Raw genomic sequence first — 18,415 nt, 5'->3', positions numbered from 1 at the left:
GTGAAAATCCAACTTTTCTTATGGAAAAAAAAAATCAGTATTCAGTTTTCTTTTGAGTGCCATTGAGGCTGCGGTCCTAAACACACTGATTAAGGTAAGCCCCACTGAACACAGCAGTGTATGCGTACAGTGCAGGAAATGTAAGGTGTTCCTCTTTGGTGGTGATATTTTTGTTGCTGGGTTCCTTTTTTTAGTCTTAGATTAAGAACATTATCTTAGAACAAATAGGCACATCTGTTAATTGACATCATTTTCAGCACCAAATATATATTTTAGGAGCTCTCAAAATATATCATTCTTCCTGGGTAGTCTACTTAGAGACTGACATTTTTGGAAATTAAGAGAACTAAGTGCAATTAACCCCATCCATTTTTTTCTAAGTACCTAGCATGGTGCATTGGTCAAGCAAGGACCTCAGAGAACCAGGTTCAATTTGCTGCTCAGTCACGGAGCTTCCTCAGTGACCTTGGGTCAGTCAACATTTCTTAGGGCTAACCTGATTCACAAATTTGTTGGGACAATGAAGGAGGGAAGAGCCTCCTTGAGCACCCTGAACTCCTTGGAGGAAGGGTGGGATATAATGCAATAAATGAATAATCCAACATGCTTCGCACATATTCCCAATGCAGTGACTCAAGGGCACCAGTGAGACTTAGCGGAGCAGGAACTTCTCCAAGCATGTCAATGGCAAAAATAGTAGTGCACAAAACAGTTTACAACTTTCCTATGAAGAGGAGTTCCTACTCGTACAGAATTCTATAGTAGCACTGAACCTGGAATAAATAACCGCTAGTATAGTTTGTATCCCCTGAATACTGGAATTTACAAAAAAGAAAAGACAACAAAAGGTAACAAGAATGGTGGAATGGATATTCTCTACCACTTGTGTTTGAGAAAAGCGACAACAGGGTGATCAATGGCCATTTTAGCAGTCAGTGCCAAAATAAACTTAATACATTAAATAGGTAGATGAGCCGTGAATATAACATTCTTTATGTCTTTTCAAGAACACATGTAATTCTGAGATATACTGTTTGAAGCTTTAAACAAAAATAGTTCAACATACACAAAATTGTCATATTAATGATGCATGATGTAATGTGTTTGGATTTTATTTTAATCCAAACATTTTGGATTTTAGTCTTGGCTCCAGCATGTTTGAGGTGCTAATAGTCTTTAGTATACTACCATTTCCAGTATAACACAAAATAAAGTTTACCAACCAGAAACTAGCAAGATGGGTGGCTTGTCAGGATGAAGTTCCATTTGTCGGGCGATCCATGGTCCATCAAAGTGTGCATACCACCAACCCTTCTTCTTGTTCTGGGGATCTTTGTATTGGTCCGCTGGGCGGATGAAGGGGATGCGGAAGTAGCGCTGCTGCCGATTCATTTCAATCTCCTGCTGCCTGGTAGACAACTGACTTGCTGGATTCTGTTGAGCTATTAGGAGTAAGTAGTGTGAAAATTTGCAGACAAGTACCCAAATCGGTCATCAATACCATCACCTTTCTTTTTTTTAAATCTGCACAGACATTAGGAAATATTTGAAAATATGATCACGTCTCCCCTTCCCTCAAAGGTAATCTTATCAATCACATCTTGCATTTCCAGTAACATTTTCAGAAACATCACTGAATTAGTTCAACTGATGACACCAAGCAGGAATTCTCAATAGTGTCCTGGCTTAGGTCCCCAGTCTTCAACACCTTGTAGACTCAGGCAAACACAAAACAAATTCTACAGATATTAAAATTAACACTACAGTTCCTGATGTACACAAGATGGGATACAAGCCCCCCGACAGATAATATATACATAGTGTTCAGAGCGAAACCTCAAAGCATAGCTTTATAAAATTAGTCAATCTTTCACATTGGGGTAGATGTGGATGGGCCCAGACTGAGTAGTTACCTCTTGGATTACCTACAATCCCAAATTTTAAAGCATTCTAAAACCTAGAGAGGGGAAAAGTAATTTCCAGAATATTCAGACTTGGCAAGAAAATAACTAAAATAATTAATAATTTAAAAATATAATTTAAAACATTAAAAAATTCATGGTAGCTTCACAGATATCTGATGCACTAACAGAAACACCTTCACTGGAATCAATTATTAACTATCTCCATGAATGGAGACATAATCCATTACAGCAGCAGTTATCAAACTCTCTGGGAGTTTTAGCCTTGGTGTAAGTTCTTGCAGAGGAGGGGAGTAGGCAGCAACACAATCACCAGAATTGTGTCACTTTTGAGAGGCTCAGGGGCTTGCTTAGACTTACCAGAGGCTGGAGCAGGCTCCCAAGGGGGCAGGAAGCCCCACGCCAGCCTCCACAAGGCCCCCTGAAGTGTGCAAACTGTCAAAATAACTATCACAACCCACTTCCGGTTTCATAACCGAAAACCTGAAGTGGGTCACGATTGTTATTTTGAGAGTCTGCGTGCTTTGTGGGGGCCCTGCAGAAGTGGGCGTGGGGCTCTCTGCACTGCCAGGAGCCTGCACTAGCCTCTGATAAGCCTAAGCAAGCCCCCGTGTTCCTCGATAGCAACGTGATTCTGGCTATTGCGCCACTGCCTTCCCACTCCTTAAGGGTGCAGAGGCTAGTCAACTCAGATTGTCTAGTTTTCTATGAGTTCTCTGTAAATGCTTTTTTCTTTACATAAAAGATATTAAGAATCAGTGTCTGCTGTGATCAACTAACAGAAAACATAATTTAATGAATTCAATACAAAGAGAATAATTAAAAGCAAATTCTCCTGACTGCAAGGCAACCTACTGTTAAGTAGTGAATCTGGTTAAGGATTTGGGTTCAATAAAAATGGATGAAACTACTGTCACATCAGATTTATTCTTTCCGTATTTATAGACAAGATGTTGGTAATGAGAACAAAAGAGTTCCCATTGCCCTCATAAATGTTAAATTGGTACATATTGAAATGACAATTGTTTATTCAAGTGTAGAAAGCAATATCTGCTGAAAGATTTCCCCCATTAGCATCAGTAGAGAATAAAGTGCGTTCCTTAAAATGAGCAAAATACCTTTTGCACTCTCTGGTCTTTAGTCATAATTACATCCTGTTTATCAATTGACACTAGCAACAAATATTAGTATGAGAACTCATACTGGTAATGGTTTTATCTAGGAAAATTCCGAGGCATTCTCATTGACATTTTACCTAACTGACATACCGAATAATTCAGCCATTTCAATTACTCATCTCCATTTGCATCGCAGCAAACAGAGGTCATTGTCTCCATTCACATTTTCAATGGTGAACCATAATAAGGACTAAGCAAGGAGTATTTTCTTGGATCTCAGAAGGCAATAGGTAATATGCTCATTTTCATACATGTCTGCATCCACCCAAAAGACAATCTCCCTCCAAAGTGAAGAAAGCCCTTTCCTTACAACTGTGAAAAATTAATTTTCCTCTCCCAAACCCAACACTCTTATATTAATTTTTTTTTAAATCTACAAGGTTAGTTGATTAATGACAACTAGCATTTTGCTACAACAGATATGTTCAGCAGGAACTTGCTGAAATGAAAGAATAAATAGATTTATATTCAGGAAGAAAAGCAGGGTAAAAATCTAATAAATAAGTAAATAGATTTATAGTTAATACAAATTACTCCTTTTTATAATGAATATCAGTAGCCCGAGGATAATCTGGATATCCACACTGGCCATAATTTTTTTTCCTGCAACTTTGAATGCTTTTCAATGATAAAACTATCATGGAACATAACTTGTCTTTAATATAAAGTGTAGCAAAACACTATACTATCCAAGTTAGTAAACAGAGCCTGTTTTCCTATTTTTTTAAATTAGCCGAAGTAAACCACTTCCCTCACTTACTTGAGTTGTTCAAAAATGGTGCAAAATCTGTGAACAAACATTTAATACTGAAGACACCATCAAACATTTCAACCTTGTGAAAGTCACACATTTCACTAGTTCAACATAGTACAGTATGCTGTGGCAACACCAACCCGAGGACAGGCCAAACTTTGCCATAAGACTTCAGAGGATTGAATACTGCACCAAATGTAACCAATGGAATGGCTGTTTTGAAAAAGAAACAGTAAAAGGGTTGTAGCATGAGTTTCCCTCCTGGCCGATGGGAGAAGGATAGCCTGTCTCTTCCCTTCACTTGCAGAAGGGCCCCCAAAGTCTTATGGCAGGAAGGCAAACAGCCCACAAATATCAGAGCTAATGTAAAGCATAACTTAAAAGATACACAATACTGTCTGAAAATATAGAAGGTGGAATGACAGGAACAAGAGGGATGTCTCTAGGAGGTCCTCAACTACCAGCCTATGTGCTTGTAACACTGGCTACAATTGAGTGATATGTGTGGGAGAAGTTTCCCTATTCCTATCAATCAGAAGGATAATTCAAGCTAGGCCCAATGATGAACATATGAAACAAACCTAATAAAGAGTCAGATACAGCTCAGAGTTTGAACTGGTTGGCACTAGCACTCCAGGGTTTCAGACAGGAATCTTTCCCAGACCTACACGGAGATGCTGAGATCTTCTATATGCAAAGCCTGTGCTGTATCAATGAGCAATGGCTCTTCCCCCAAATAAGACATTCTGACTCAGAAATCCATTCCAAGGCCAGGGATATTACGGTCCACCACCCTCTGTCCCCAAAATGGCCTCAGGCGAGATGTAATGCCATGAAGGAGTGCTTTCTAAATCTGCATACCTATGTCCTGGTGGCTGAATTGCATCTCTTAAACAAGCAAGGTATTTCCCCATATGCCCCTGAAAAAGCACCAGCCCTTGTATCTCTGAGACAGTGCTAAGCAACCTGGGTTGCCAGAAGAGACCAAGAGCACAATCCTATGTGTGTCTGCTCAGAAGGAAACCCCACTGAGTAGGACTTACCTACTCTCAGTGAAGCGTGAATAGGACTGCAGCCCTAAACACTTTTCTACTCAAAGAGTGAAAAGGGCATTTTGCTCAGCGCTTGATAACTGCAGCAGTTATGAAAACTGCAAAACCTGTAAATGAATAAAAGTCTGAGCATTCCATCTGAGGAACACACTCACTTGCAGCCAAAGCAATTACCAGTACATTAACATAAGCATTCAGCAATTTTTGCCTCTCTAAAGAAAAAAGAGGAGAGAATTGATATGTAGATTTTTTTATACCAATTGTTCTACTAATAACAGCCTAACTGGTTTCTAGCATTGTGTTCTTTTATTAAGTACAAAGACTCAGCTTGCCCAAGTACCTGTGCATTTCAAGACAGGGAACTCCGGAAAAACAAAAAAAATATGATTACTTTAGAACTGATTGTTCCCAAGCTGAATTACGTTTCAAACCAGAGTCTCCTATGTCTAAGCTGAAAAATGGAAAAAGAGAGCTAATGCAGTTTTTAGTAACAAAACCATATGTGCTACACATAATTGCTGGAATTCATCTGCTTATGCATTGATTGTCAGACTAGTAGCAAATCCAAATTAGTCCATCTGCCAATCTTAAGTCTACTAAAAGACAATAGCAAGGTCAGCATGGCTACCACACTATTATAGATAATTGGGAGTTACCAATTTAAAATATTATTAACCAAACTGTACTTATAAAAGCCTATTTCAAGAAACAAAAAGTCTCTGAATGGTTTTGCTTATTCATCCATCTTATCTCGGGGCCAGAAGTTAGTTAGTGCACTATTTTTTTTTCTTCCTATAGCATAAATTGCATCACTTTTCTATGTCATTTGGAACTATTTGTTCTGCTTATGACATTTCTGCTCATGACTCAATGTGATCTGGGTTGCACAGGATTATAGGCAGAATTTATTTTACAGTCCTTCGGAATATTCCATGGAACAATTCATTTAAAATGATATGGTGATTGTTAGCTCCTTTAGGAAGCTCATTAAGATGACACTTTTTAAACACATTCAGAGATCCACTACACTTGCAAACTTTTGCTGCGGTTTGAGAACAGCGTTCTCTCTTACCATAGTCAGTAACTGACTTGGGAGCCCTCTGCTCCATTTCTGCATTGCGTTTCTTATTCTTGGATTTCCAAGCATGGTAAACTTTCAGCCGCCTGTGAAACTCTTCTCTGCATGCTGCCAGCAATTCAATATCTGTCTCAAAGAAACACAGCAGGGGTGGAGGGAGAAAAAGCAATAGTTAAATATGTTCATAAATCGTGTTGACATAACCAGGTAGGTAGAATGATTTCAGAGCAAGCTATAAATATACCATCAGTTCTTACAGTGTAAATAAACTGGCAATTTGCAAAAGGAGTGTATTTTCTTTATAAGCTTGTAAAATATTTTTAAACACGTAGCTCTGCAGTAAACTGCTATCAGAACCAGAAAACAATTTAAAAGTGTGTCCCTTTGTCATTCTTTGTCCAATTTTAACCTTTCCCTCTTCTAGCAGTAGCCTCCAGTAACCTCTGAAAACCCACCCTCCAAGTGACACATCTTTAAGGCACAAGGGCTGTTGTAAAAAGACATTTTGCTTCTCTCTCCACTTTCCACTTGTCCATGAGGGGATTTCAATCTCACCCACTAGGAGTGTAAATAAAGTTACTAACTGTAAGATGATAATAAGAAAATAAGAAAATGAAAAAGAAGAATGCACAAGCTTTCGAAGTGCAGAGCACCAATACAGAGCCTCCCAGACCTTCCAGTCAGAATGAAACTTGAACCACAAGGCCAAACAAGTGCACACATCATCAGTGACACAGAAAGTGTTTTTAGAAACTTGGTCCACTGACCACAACTCTAAATGTAAACTATATTCCTTGTTCTGCTCTTTGAAACACGCAATTAAACCTCTTGTTTTTGACTTATTCAACTCATGGCTTCACAGTACGGTCAAAAAGAATGAAGCAGTATTTCACTACAGAATTCTCAGAAATGGTGCAACTTACCGCAAGAGGTATTGATTGTATCACGTAGCTCCGCATACTTCCATTTGCTAAGGTCATGTTTTTTAGTGCCAGCTGCAGCTTTGGTGGCTTGAACTGCAGGTCCTCTGCAAGTTTTCATTTAAAGAAAGTTATAGCAATACACAAGACAGGAACAAATTGCATCAATAGTCAGAAAGATAAAAAGACTCGATCATTATCTCTACTAAAGTACACTGATGTGAAGGCTACGGATTCCTTCATCAATACATAGGCTGGTATACAGTGCGTACACACAGGCACTGACAGTCTTCCTTTTGCAGGTAAAGAGCACATTCTAAATCAGGCACCTGTGCCTGAATAGAGGCACACCTGTCAAGGGAAAGCATGCAAACAGAATTAGGTTAACACTAGCCTGATACATTCTTGGTTGCCCTTCCAGTCTTAAAAATGCAAAAGCACACACTTGATTCTACACACATCCACCTTTCACACTTGACAGGGTGTGCACATAGTGACAATTTGGATGTGACCAAATATAAAAGGACAAAATGAGAACTCATTCTCTCTGCTTTACAACCTTGTCAAAAGCACTAGAAGATGACTATTGGGCTTATTTTACATATTTCTGACATTTCTACCAGGCCTTCCTTTTTTTTTAAAAAAAGCAGTCTACAGCAACATGCTACACCCTAAGGAAAAGTACAAAATCATGCAAGACCTTTCAAGTTTCTAAGGCAGCCATTTTCAATCACTGTGCCATGGCACACTGGTGTGCCGCAAATAGTCCCCAAGTGTGCTGCAGGAATTTGGGAGAGGGTCATTTATCAATAGGACAATTGGGGGATGTGAGCCCCCACTGACAGCACAGTGTGCCTCGTCCATTGTCAAAAAGCTGATGGTGTGCCTTGACCATTTTAGTGCCTTGCCAGTGTGCCACGAGATGAAAAAGGTTGAAAATCACTGTTCTAAGGAAAGAGAAGGAAGGGAAGACTCCACAAGTGACTGAGAATGAATTAAACAATTCTCCCACCAAACCCCCCAGAAAAATCAGAAAATATCAAGAATGGCTGAACATCCTGAAATCTAACCACCACCCATAATTCAGCATGAATCACTACTGCTGCAGCTCCTTCCTTCATTACTGAATGCTATCTGCACACTGCCATCCCTTTCTTCCCTTCTAAAATGCTTAGAAGCACTTCATGCTCCCTCTCCTCACCTCCCCAGGCTTTCCTTTACTCCCAAATTTCTTCTAGCCTCAATCAGCCCATTCTTGTCTCTCAACTTTTCCTATATTCTCTAGGAGCTTTCTGTTTTAGAGGTCCACTGATAGAGCAGTTGCCACGTCTACCTCCCTTTCTACCATGTCATCCTCCTTCCTTTCCACATGCTTCCTCAGCAAGTACCTTTAGTGGGGAGAAGGAAGCATTAAAAATAATTCTCTCAAACTGTCTCACTGCTGAGTTTCCTTGCGCAATATGTGGCTCTCCAGTCCCTGTTCTACTTTATAATAAGTACAGCTAAGTCAAACCTTCACAAAAGACAGCATGCACAAGCACTATGAAGTATTAGGGCAGCAGTATGATAAACATAAAGTACTACATAACTGAGGGCCAAATCCCATCCAACTTTCCAGCACTGATGCAGCCATGCCAAAAGGATGTGCACTGCATCCTGTGGTGGAAAAGCAGTCACGGAGGCCTCTTCAATATAAAGGAATATTTGTTCCCCTACCTCAGGGCTGCATCAATGCTGGAAAGTTGGATAGGATTGGGCCCTGAGAGACTGAACACAGGGTTGAATCCTAAGGTGGCAGAGCCCAATTCCATTGTTGGATGTTTCTTTGACAAGCAGAAGTAGCATCACCCTTGTATAAGAATCCCTTACAAAGGCACAGTGTTTCTTGTGGTTGCAGAAGAAGCTTCCAACTAAAGAACTGCACTCCACACAATCTTAGAAATAAAACTCATTGTTTTTACTGCAAAGAAAGCCAGGTGGCCACCTTGCTTCACGACTTCCACATTCCTCTCTGGAGCAGCCCTTGGAGTACAAAGAAAAGCTACTTGAATTGTTTAAGGCAATTTCTAGTTTTCCTGTTTTTTCAGCCTCTCCCCCTTGCAAACATGAGTGCTTGAGACGCCAATTAAAATTACCTTATATCAAGGGTGCTCAATAGGTGGATCGCGATCTACCGGTAGATCGCGAGGCAAAATGAGTAGATCGCAGAGTGCCGACCTCCCCCCTTTAGGTGCCTCTGGGAGGAAACGCCGGGAGTAAGGCCCATTGTACTCAATGGGGCTTACTCCCAGGTAAGTGTGGCTAGGATTGCAGCCTCACAGCCTAATCCTAGGCATGTCTACTCAGGAGTAAGTCCTGTTATACTCAGTGGGGCTCAAGGTACACCAACATACATTGTACACATAAATGTTATATGTTATGATGGCACGAACATTGTAAAAAAAAACTCTGGTAGATCTCCGGGCCTTGCTGGGTTTCAAAGTAGCTCTCGAGCCAAAAAAGTGTGAGCACCCCTGCCTTATATTGTTACAGGTAATATCTAATGTGATATTAAAAGCTAGCCCTTTCTAAAATTTCAGGTTGGAATGTCGTTAGGACAAGTCAGCAGCCAAACAGAATCCAACTGTTCTGGCTGACAGGAACTCAATTTTCAATATTAAAATATTAACGCAGTGTTCTGTTCCTTGCTGTTTAAATGCAATCAGATGTGCTGTGTGGCCTTTTGTACCACTGAGAAATCAATAGCTTTTCCTTGCAGCTGTTATGTTTGTGTACACCACAAAAATATCGCTTAAATGACAAAATGTATTCCCCATTCTCTATTTAACCAACTTGAAACTCAGAGACTTTAGCCTTTCATTGCCTTTATGACTACATGTACATAGAACATGTGGATATAGTTCTGCTGATTAAAACATAACACAGTGCAAAAGGGGAGTTTTAAATTGCAAGTGCACAGCAATTGTGTCAGACACACACACACAAAAGGAGTAGCTAAATCCAATTTCCTCAATATAATGGGTAATCTTCCTGAACAAATCCTGGGGATTTTCCTTATTTAGCTGCACCACCCATTGGCCTAAGTATCCCTCAGATAGTGTAGATCAACAGAACCAGGTCAAAAGATATCTGGTTAACCAGGTAATCTTTAAGAATGGTAATCCAATTGAGTAGCTTAGCTTTGACAGTTCTGTTAAGACCACTGTCTTATTTTGGCTATACAACTTCAAAGGTAATAGCCTGCAGCATTATTTAAACAAAAATGAAGAGCACATTAAAGGCAGCTTCTCTGAAGGGCAACATCATACACATTATATTTTAGGTGAACACCTAAAATGTTTTAAGGATACACCTAAATGAAGTAAATGAAAGCAATAGCTCATGTAACACACTTGTCAGTAAGAGGCAATTGGCTGCAGTACCCATCCAATTATGCACTCAGGGACAAACCTGGGTCTGCTGCCACGTAGTATGTAAAATAACCCAAAGCAACTGGCAAGCCAACATACACACATTCACTTCAGTCATTCCTTACTGACACTGCCATCTCATCTGCAATATGAACCAACCAGGAAACCTGCACTGGTCTCCTCTGAGATTCAAGTTTATAAACACATAAGAGTTTGTCAATGGCTAGAAAACTCATCCCCTGATCCACTCTTCATGTGCACCAACAAGCACATGAAAATCCATGTCAATAGGGGCTAAATTGTTCTCTTCAGTATGGAGTAATTTTCCATGCAGGCAAAAGAGTTGGGCAAGTGTTAGCATCTCTTGACGCCGAAGCAGCAACCCCTAGTCATGCAGAACTGGAAGAATGATGTGTGTATTACAACCCTTGACTTGCGGTGGCATTAGCTTTCATGGACATCTGAGCTTGACTCAGTACGTTAATGAGGTCATAGGGAGGTATGCATTTGTACTGAGACATACTGGAGGAAAATTCATGGTAGCACCAAAGAAAGGAAGACAGTGCATATGTAACATGCATTGTGGATGCTAGAGGTTTAAACATGAATGTGTATCCAAACGTGCTCTTCTACATATGCTCTTCCACATTCCAGGCATGTAAAATAGCTCTTTCACTTGCACTAAAGCACTGTAGAAAAAAAGAAACTAAATCAAAAAGGCACCTTCTCTCTTGGACAAGTGAATGCATGAGAACTGCTATTAAATGCTTGTGCAAGTACTGCAGAACACTACTAGCAGCCATTTTCTTTCTTTGAATCCAGCCCAATGACTGAAATGCAAGGGATCATTTTAAGAAAGTCAATTGCTGGTACTATTCCAGTGGGTTTTTTCAAAAACTTATCTCAGTACCCTTGAGTAAAACAAGCAGGCACAATATTAATCTCCCCCTTTTCCACTGCAAAACATCAAGGTAGCTAGATTCCACCCACACCCTCACATCATAACTGCTTTGGAAATTTCACACCGCCCAAGCTGCTGTTCAAGAAATGGGACTAAGGTGCTCTCCCACTGTGCAAAATTAGTTGGATCAGTTCTTTGGATCCTGGTCAAAATGTACAATCAACTGGATTTTCAGCAAAAAAAAATCCACTGAAGCATTGAACAAAAATATCATTCAAAATACAGTGTTTAACAGCTGCTTAATGCCTGATAAGAATGCAATTCATTTTGTGAAAACCTTCTGATGTTTAAATAATTCAGACAAATAAAATATTTCCTCTTAACTTCAGTCAGCAAAGACATTAAATCTCCCAGGACGGTTGCCACCTTAAAGACTTCTTCTAATTAGCAGCTCAATAAACACAGCAAGTTATTTTTATTTTGCTTGTAGGAATATCTTATCCTAGAAAGGATCAGTATGTTGCTGCATTGTCTATACAAGAGCTACATTATTAAAAACAAAATCATTGCATTTTTGCCATCCCTCTATTCGTGCTTTAGGCTGTACCCATAACAGGATGTCAGCAACCAAGTCAACTTCAGATCTTACTCTTTTTTAAGAGAGATCTGACAGGATTTCATGATACACTCACTTTTTAAAAGCTAACGTAACACTTACTGAAACAATCTTCAATTTGTAAGAAAAATTTTGTGGAAATCCAGGATCTCAAATACAGGTTAAAAGAGAGGCAACAAATTTGTTCAAATCGCCTAAATGCATAATCTAAGAAAAGCACTTTATTGAAAATTAATTCTTCTTCATGCAGTTTATAAATATAAAAGTGAAATTATTAGGAAAAAATTTGTTATTTTTAAACTGATACTGAATTGGTACAATGAATGAATCTTGATTATAAGTTATTCTCCCCCCCCCCCCCCAGTAATTAAAATGGAACTGAATCATTCTTCATTTGGGCTTATGATGATTGTATGTAGTGATTAATTTATTTCTGGTAACCTGTGACACCCACCTAGATAAAATGGATGATATTTCTGTGGCCATTTGTTCCCTATAAAAGAATTAGGTATACATGAAAGGGAGAAAATATTATGCTTAAAATCAGTTCTAACACAGGAAACTTGGTGACTTTACAATCTGATCTTGGAATCATAAAAACAGATGTCTCACTTTAAAATTTATGCTGCATTAAATCAATCCAGACTCTTCCAGTAAAATAATGTCTTTCTACTGGAATATCTGCTCTGACTGGATTAAACTCCACCTTCCACATCAGGAGTATTTATGTGTAGGACATTTGGATTACAGTAAATTATACTTGTGCATAAATAGTTGAAAATTGGTACTGAAAATGATGTCCTGATTGCAAGTTCAATTTAGAATTATTTGGGTGAAACATAAACAAAAAAATTCTTTAATGGATTAATTTCTAATGTGAAGATGATTCTATTTTGAAAACCCATAGATTCTGAGAAATGCCCCAAAGGAAAAAAAAAAAAAGAGTGTCATACGCAGTCATTTTACAGCTTGTTCCATTGGTACTGCAAACAAAAGAGTTAGGTTAGTTTAGCATTTGTCCTGGTTGTTTTATAACAGATTGCAACATTACAAAGTTAGTTTGGCTGAACAAATGGTTATTATTATCTAAATTTTTAGAAACCTGGCTCCCACAGGTAGACTAAATGTGGCAGAAAACTATTTGAAGGAAATTCAGGCTGAGAACCTCTCTTTAACGGATCTTGAGTGGCAATCAATGGCTTCTACAGGGAGTGAATGAAACAGGGATTTTTGCTCCTGCTATGAATTCTGACTCAAAGGAGCAAATGAGACCACCTTCACAGTAAATCTAGAGCTGAATTATTTCTTTGGAGATCTTAAAAAACTGTCTTTGTACTGGTCATGTGCTGTCTTGTAGTGGTCACACACTGCCTCTGGGAGGCTCAGAAAAGCCTCTGGAGGCGAGTGCAGCTTCCCTTCATCTTTGGAGGCTTTGTACAGTGTCAAGCTTCTCTTGACGACAGTGGTGTCGGTCCGCATCACTATCGCTAAGCGACGCACGACTGTATACCAATGCTGGAAGACCTGGAAGAGCATCTTTTGAGTTATTTTTAGCCCCAAGAAGCTTGGAAACAGCATGGTTTGACTGTGCAATGGTAAGAAATTTGATCTTGGTGCTTTTTTCATTTTAAATGGTGACCCGAGTTAAATCTGCGGATGCTGGATCCGTGGATACCAAGGTCGTACCTTTAATACAGAATGTTTGGATTAGAGGTGTGCAGTGGCAGGGATGGGGTTGTCTTACAAGCTTTTTTTTAAATCAAAAAGTGTCAATTTCAATAGCTTATTGCAGCGGTTTTCAAACTCTCCTGGAGAGTTTGAGCAGCTCTAAGTTCTTGCAGGGGCAGGGGGAAGGCAGCGGAGGCGGGGCACGATCGCTCTGCTTTCACTTTCAAAGCTGCGGGAAGCCCTGCAGAAGATAGGGCAGGGCTCCCCGCACTCCCAGGAGGCTGCAGGATGCTCAGGTACATGCAGCCAAGCCCCTGCAGCCCCTGAGCGGCGCAATCTTGGGGATTGTGCCGCTGCCTCCTCCCTGCTTCCAGGTTGCCCCCGCCCCTTAACGTGAAAGTGGCCAGGGCCCACAAGCTGGGGTGTCGCAACACCCATTTGAAAAGCCCTGACTTATTGAAAAAGAGGGCTCCCAACAAAGTACAATACCTGCGCAATCCAAGGTCCAGCTGAGATTCATCAGTAATGAGTTCTGATTCGCTTTGTGCAATTCTCATTGCCAGCTCGTGGTCCCTGCGCTCTTGCTCCAGAACCGCCTGTTGCTGGCTTGCTTCTTCACGCTCCCTTGCCAGCTGTAACTCAACTTCAGCCTGCACAGTGATGAAAAGGCTTCTCATATCATTTCACGTTATTAACCCAGCCCTCTTTAGGCATTTACAAAGGCATATGGTTGCAAAATTGCTACAAGATGCTACACAGAGTGCAAAGTAAGTACCAATCCAAGCAGCTGGTGTGTCAGAAAGGTTACTTGCAATTCTCATAACACCACAGTACTTCAACATGTTGTGTTCTTTTGTACTTTAGTCGTCCAGAAAAAGTGCATCAAGAGAGTTTTCCTTTATTGCATCGAATACTCTCCTTCAAGGATTGTTTATTGGCCACTTATGGCTGAAGAATAGCAAAAATCCTGCAGTTTCCTCCAGAGCAAACACAACTTGCAGAAGTGTGTAGAACTGTCACTGAAAACACATGATCTTTCTTTTCTGACCCAGATGGTGAGAACCATGCCTCAGCACAGAACCTGTTCATCATAGGCCAATAGTTTCCCCTACCAATGCATTATGAACCATTCCACTTGAAGTCCTCTAATCCATCCTCTCCTTCCCAGAATTGTGGAGGGGATGGTCAGTATGGACCAGCATCAGCACTTATTCCAATTATGGTATTACCAAGTAATCTTCCTTTCTTCTACAGAGACTTTCTTGCACAAATCCCTGCTTTAGATTAGCCAGCAGCAGCAATCACCAGAAGGAAAGCTGATGGAAGGCAGCCTAAGGGAAAGCTCTCCTGAAAAGGAACATCTGTTCTTCTGCCATCGCAAAGTGAAAGGAAATCTTCTGAAAAGGTTATAGACTGAGCCTGAAAAGGCATCCTTTACATATCTCCAGCCCAAGACATATAGGACCAGCAGAATCAACTTCAACCTTTCAGGCAAGCCTCATTGCAGCAAAGGTGATGCATGAGATAACCACTGTCATTATAAACAATGGTACTGGACTAAAGCACAGCACTACTTAACTGGAGAATCTTTTAAGGAGGAAATAAGGGCATAATCAACTATGGATCTACTTATTAAGTTGCTCTTTGCGATACTTAGGAAAAAATTAGAAAGCTTGTACCTCTTCTATAATAGGGCTCACAGCATCATTAATAAGCCAATGCCCTTGGTAGTTAGTTTTTTCTAAAGGGGACTCAGATAGGCCTGCAGTTTTACACATTTTCAAACAGATCTCCAAAGCTTCACATGTGCTATACGTTCTTTAGCATATCAGTCAAAAGTTAAACAGGCAAACATAAGCAATCTGGTATTGATGGAGTAACGGTGTTAAGAATAAATTTTTTTTTTTACTTCTTGTAATTAAAAATGGTTTGAGATAAATAAGAGCAGTCACATCAAAAAGTGAATACAGGGCTACAGAACAAAAATGCAACTTCCAGCTATCAAAGTTAATACATTTCATCACTAGGACTCTATAATAGGGGTAACTTAAAGCTTCAGCAAATGAGTGCTACTTTGTAAAGAATCGTTTTAAAGAAACTGACGTCTAAATCGTGGTTTCATTATTCTGTCATATCTGTGAATAGCAGTCCTCTCATTAAAACTCAGCTCTCAAACCTGACACTTTTCCTCCTAGCAAGTACTTTTCTCTTCTAGGCATTATAATACATCTCTTTATTCAATGCTCCAAATTATCCTAAGGCGAGTAGGGAGGAGGGGTTTAAAGAACAGCAGAACATTTAAGGTCTAAAGTTTACAACAGTTGTAATTGAGTTCTCCTGCAAGTATTATAACAGTCTACTCTAAAATGAATGTTCAAGTATGGATACAAGGTGACATTCACCTGTTTTTCTGGCTTGAAAGACTATGAATCCAAGGACTTACTTGATTGAATAGGCTTCCAGCCCAAATGGCACATGCTAGTCCACTCTGGGAGCTTTGGGGTACTATAGTGAGATACAGAAAGTATAATTAATACTGCTGATCAACCTACCTGAATTCGTCTTTCTTCCTCTTCCCTTTTTTTCCTCTCTTCTTCCTCCTGTTTTCTCTTTGCTTCAATTTCATACTTCCTAGAACAAAACAAAAAGAACCCAACATTATTCTTCCCATTCACATTTGTTACTGTTCTCTCCCCCATAATATTATCTATGATGCCAAGGAGCAAACCTGTTTACACTTCTAATATTCTAGTTACGACAAACACAATGAATGAGTGTGAAGGGAAGGCAGAGAGCAGGAAGGGGTGTATGTGTGCTAACCACCCAGTACTACTCCCCTAGGCCTCTCAGATCCCTAGCTACCTTCCTTGACAACTACACAGCAATTAATTGTTTGAATTAGCTTCCACTAGATGTAGGAGGAGCCACTAATTTACATGGTTGTAAAAGCAACTATTACCTTGCACATGCCCGATCTCTGTCTGGTCTCGGAAGCTAAGCAGGGTCAGGCTTGGTTAGTACTTGGATGGGAGACCGCCTGGGAATACCGGGTGCTGTAGGCTTATACCATAGTCTTTCGAGACTGAAGGTTGCCAACCAAAAGGGGATTAGACAAATTCATGAAGGGCAAGTCTATCAACTACTACTCGTTAGGACTGTATGCTATCTCCAGATTAAGGACCCCCATATCTGCAGTTGCAGTTAACCGCGCATCAGGCCTGCTCCCTCTATGCGCAGCCCCTCCAGAGGGGAGTGGAGCAGGGAGGAGAGCAGAGAAGACCCTCTGGAATGTCTTGTTTGCCCAGCAGAGGGAGCTTTGTTCAGTTCCCCTCAATTCCAGAGGGTGCGGAGATGTTCCCTCATATCCATAATTTCACTTAAATGCAGGGGGTTCGGGAATCGAATCCCCACAGATATAGGGACACACTTTTATTCAATATGCCTCTGAATATCAACGGCAGGGGGCCAATGGTGGGAGATGGGAATGCCTTTAACTCCTGTTTATGAGTTCCCAGAGGCTTATGGATGGCCACTGTGGGAACCAGAAGGCTGGACTAGATGGACCTTTGGCCTGATCTGGCAAAGCTCTTAATTTTCTTTTGTTCCATAAATGCAAGAAATGTGCAGGCTGTTTTTAAAACCTGGATATGTTGGGTCAAGCATTAGAATGAACAGCTCCCTAAGTAAAGTTAATCTATGCCTTTATGTTGATGAGTCTTGGTTCTACAATAGTCAGTTTCATTGAATACTCACAGTCGCCTTTCTTCCTCTTCCTTCTTTCGACGTAGCTCCTCCTCCTCACGCCTCCTCCTCTCTTTTTCCATTTCCTCCTGGATGCGTCGCAGTCTTTCTGCTTCCTCTTCCTGTTGTTTCTTTTTCTGCAACGCACTCAGAAGCTGTTCTGAGCTTCTGACCAAAGCATCGTATTCCTTCTGTATCTGATCTCTCGGCATAACAGTGGCCTGCAGAATCAGCCATTAAAAGACACAAAATATTTACACATCATTTTAAATGATTAACCGTATTTACTTATGATTTTTAATTATTAGTTATATAGTGCCATCAGTGTACATAGAGCATTTTATAAACAAAAAGTCAAGTTCCTGCTCTGAGGAACTTACAGTCTATAATTTTGACACAGGAGGAAGCAAACAGAGGGAAGTAAAGAAGATGGGGGTGAGGATAACAGGAAGAATATATATTCAGCTATGCATATTTCAGGAGAGAATTTAAAATATAAAAGGATGATGTTATTGGCAAAAATTATGAGGTTGAATTTTGGATTCTTATTGGGGAGGAGAATTGCTCCCACAGATTCCAAAAGTTTAGTGCATCCTGTATAGTGGCGCTCCGTGATCTCCCTACTTTCTGCTCTGTATCAGAGGTAACAAACATTCAATCCAACTACTAGGTTTTGTACAGCTTCTTGCCAGAGCTTTAAAAATCAATTAGGGTTAACAAGTATCAAAAGAAGGACCAATCACAGTTGGAAGAAGAGTAAAGGGAAGGTGCAAACTACCTTTTTCTTCTCTATTTCTTTAAAGCTGATCAAAGAGATAACCCACCAGCCTTCATATTCCATGCCATGAAATTATATACTTGTTCACAACAGCTGTTCCACTCTGTAGTGGAAGCTGAGGCAACTCAATCAGAGTTAAATAGTTTAGTCCTGTATGCTAATGTGCAATGACTTTAAATACTTCCATTCCATTTTGAAGGCTGTGTGGATGCCATGATCCCAATCTGGCATTGGACTCATACAGAAAAAGCACAGAATGGGGTACTGAGTGCAGAATTCCACTTCCTGAGAAAGCCATTTTCAAAAAGCAAATTTTTGGCCCTGGTGGTTGTAAAATATGCTGAACTATGAACCTGCTGAAATACCAGAGGCCACAGAAGAAGTCGCAGAACTTTTT

The 18,415-nt window shown here is 40.1% G+C and overlaps 1 protein-coding gene across 2 annotated transcripts in view; it reads right to left on the bottom strand.

Moving 5' to 3' along the window:
- The window catches only part of MYO6 (myosin VI), a 126,669-nt gene that overhangs the window by 3,727 nt on the left and 104,527 nt on the right, over positions 1 to 18,415 (bottom strand). The window contains exons 26-32 of one of the 2 annotated variants that reach the window (XM_066612453.1): positions 17,253 to 17,461; positions 16,052 to 16,130; positions 13,989 to 14,149; positions 6,908 to 7,011; positions 5,979 to 6,110; positions 3,861 to 3,887; positions 1,224 to 1,442 (exon numbers count right to left, since the gene is read on the bottom strand). In XM_066612453.1, coding sequence (XP_066468550.1) covers positions 1,224 to 1,442; positions 3,861 to 3,887; positions 5,979 to 6,110; positions 6,908 to 7,011; positions 13,989 to 14,149; positions 16,052 to 16,130; positions 17,253 to 17,461 — 931 coding nt within the window. The remainder of the gene's footprint in view (positions 1 to 1,223; positions 1,443 to 3,860; positions 3,888 to 5,978; positions 6,111 to 6,907; positions 7,012 to 13,988; positions 14,150 to 16,051; positions 16,131 to 17,252; positions 17,462 to 18,415) is intronic. The other variant, XM_066612454.1, reaches the window with a different exon arrangement.

The sequence above is a fragment of the Tiliqua scincoides genome, chromosome 1 (genome assembly GCF_035046505.1).
Source record: "Tiliqua scincoides isolate rTilSci1 chromosome 1, rTilSci1.hap2, whole genome shotgun sequence".
Classification (NCBI taxonomy): domain Eukaryota; kingdom Metazoa; phylum Chordata; class Lepidosauria; order Squamata; family Scincidae; genus Tiliqua; species Tiliqua scincoides.
The sequence above is the reverse complement of the archived record's forward strand: the minus strand, read 5'-3'. Positions and strand labels throughout refer to the sequence as shown.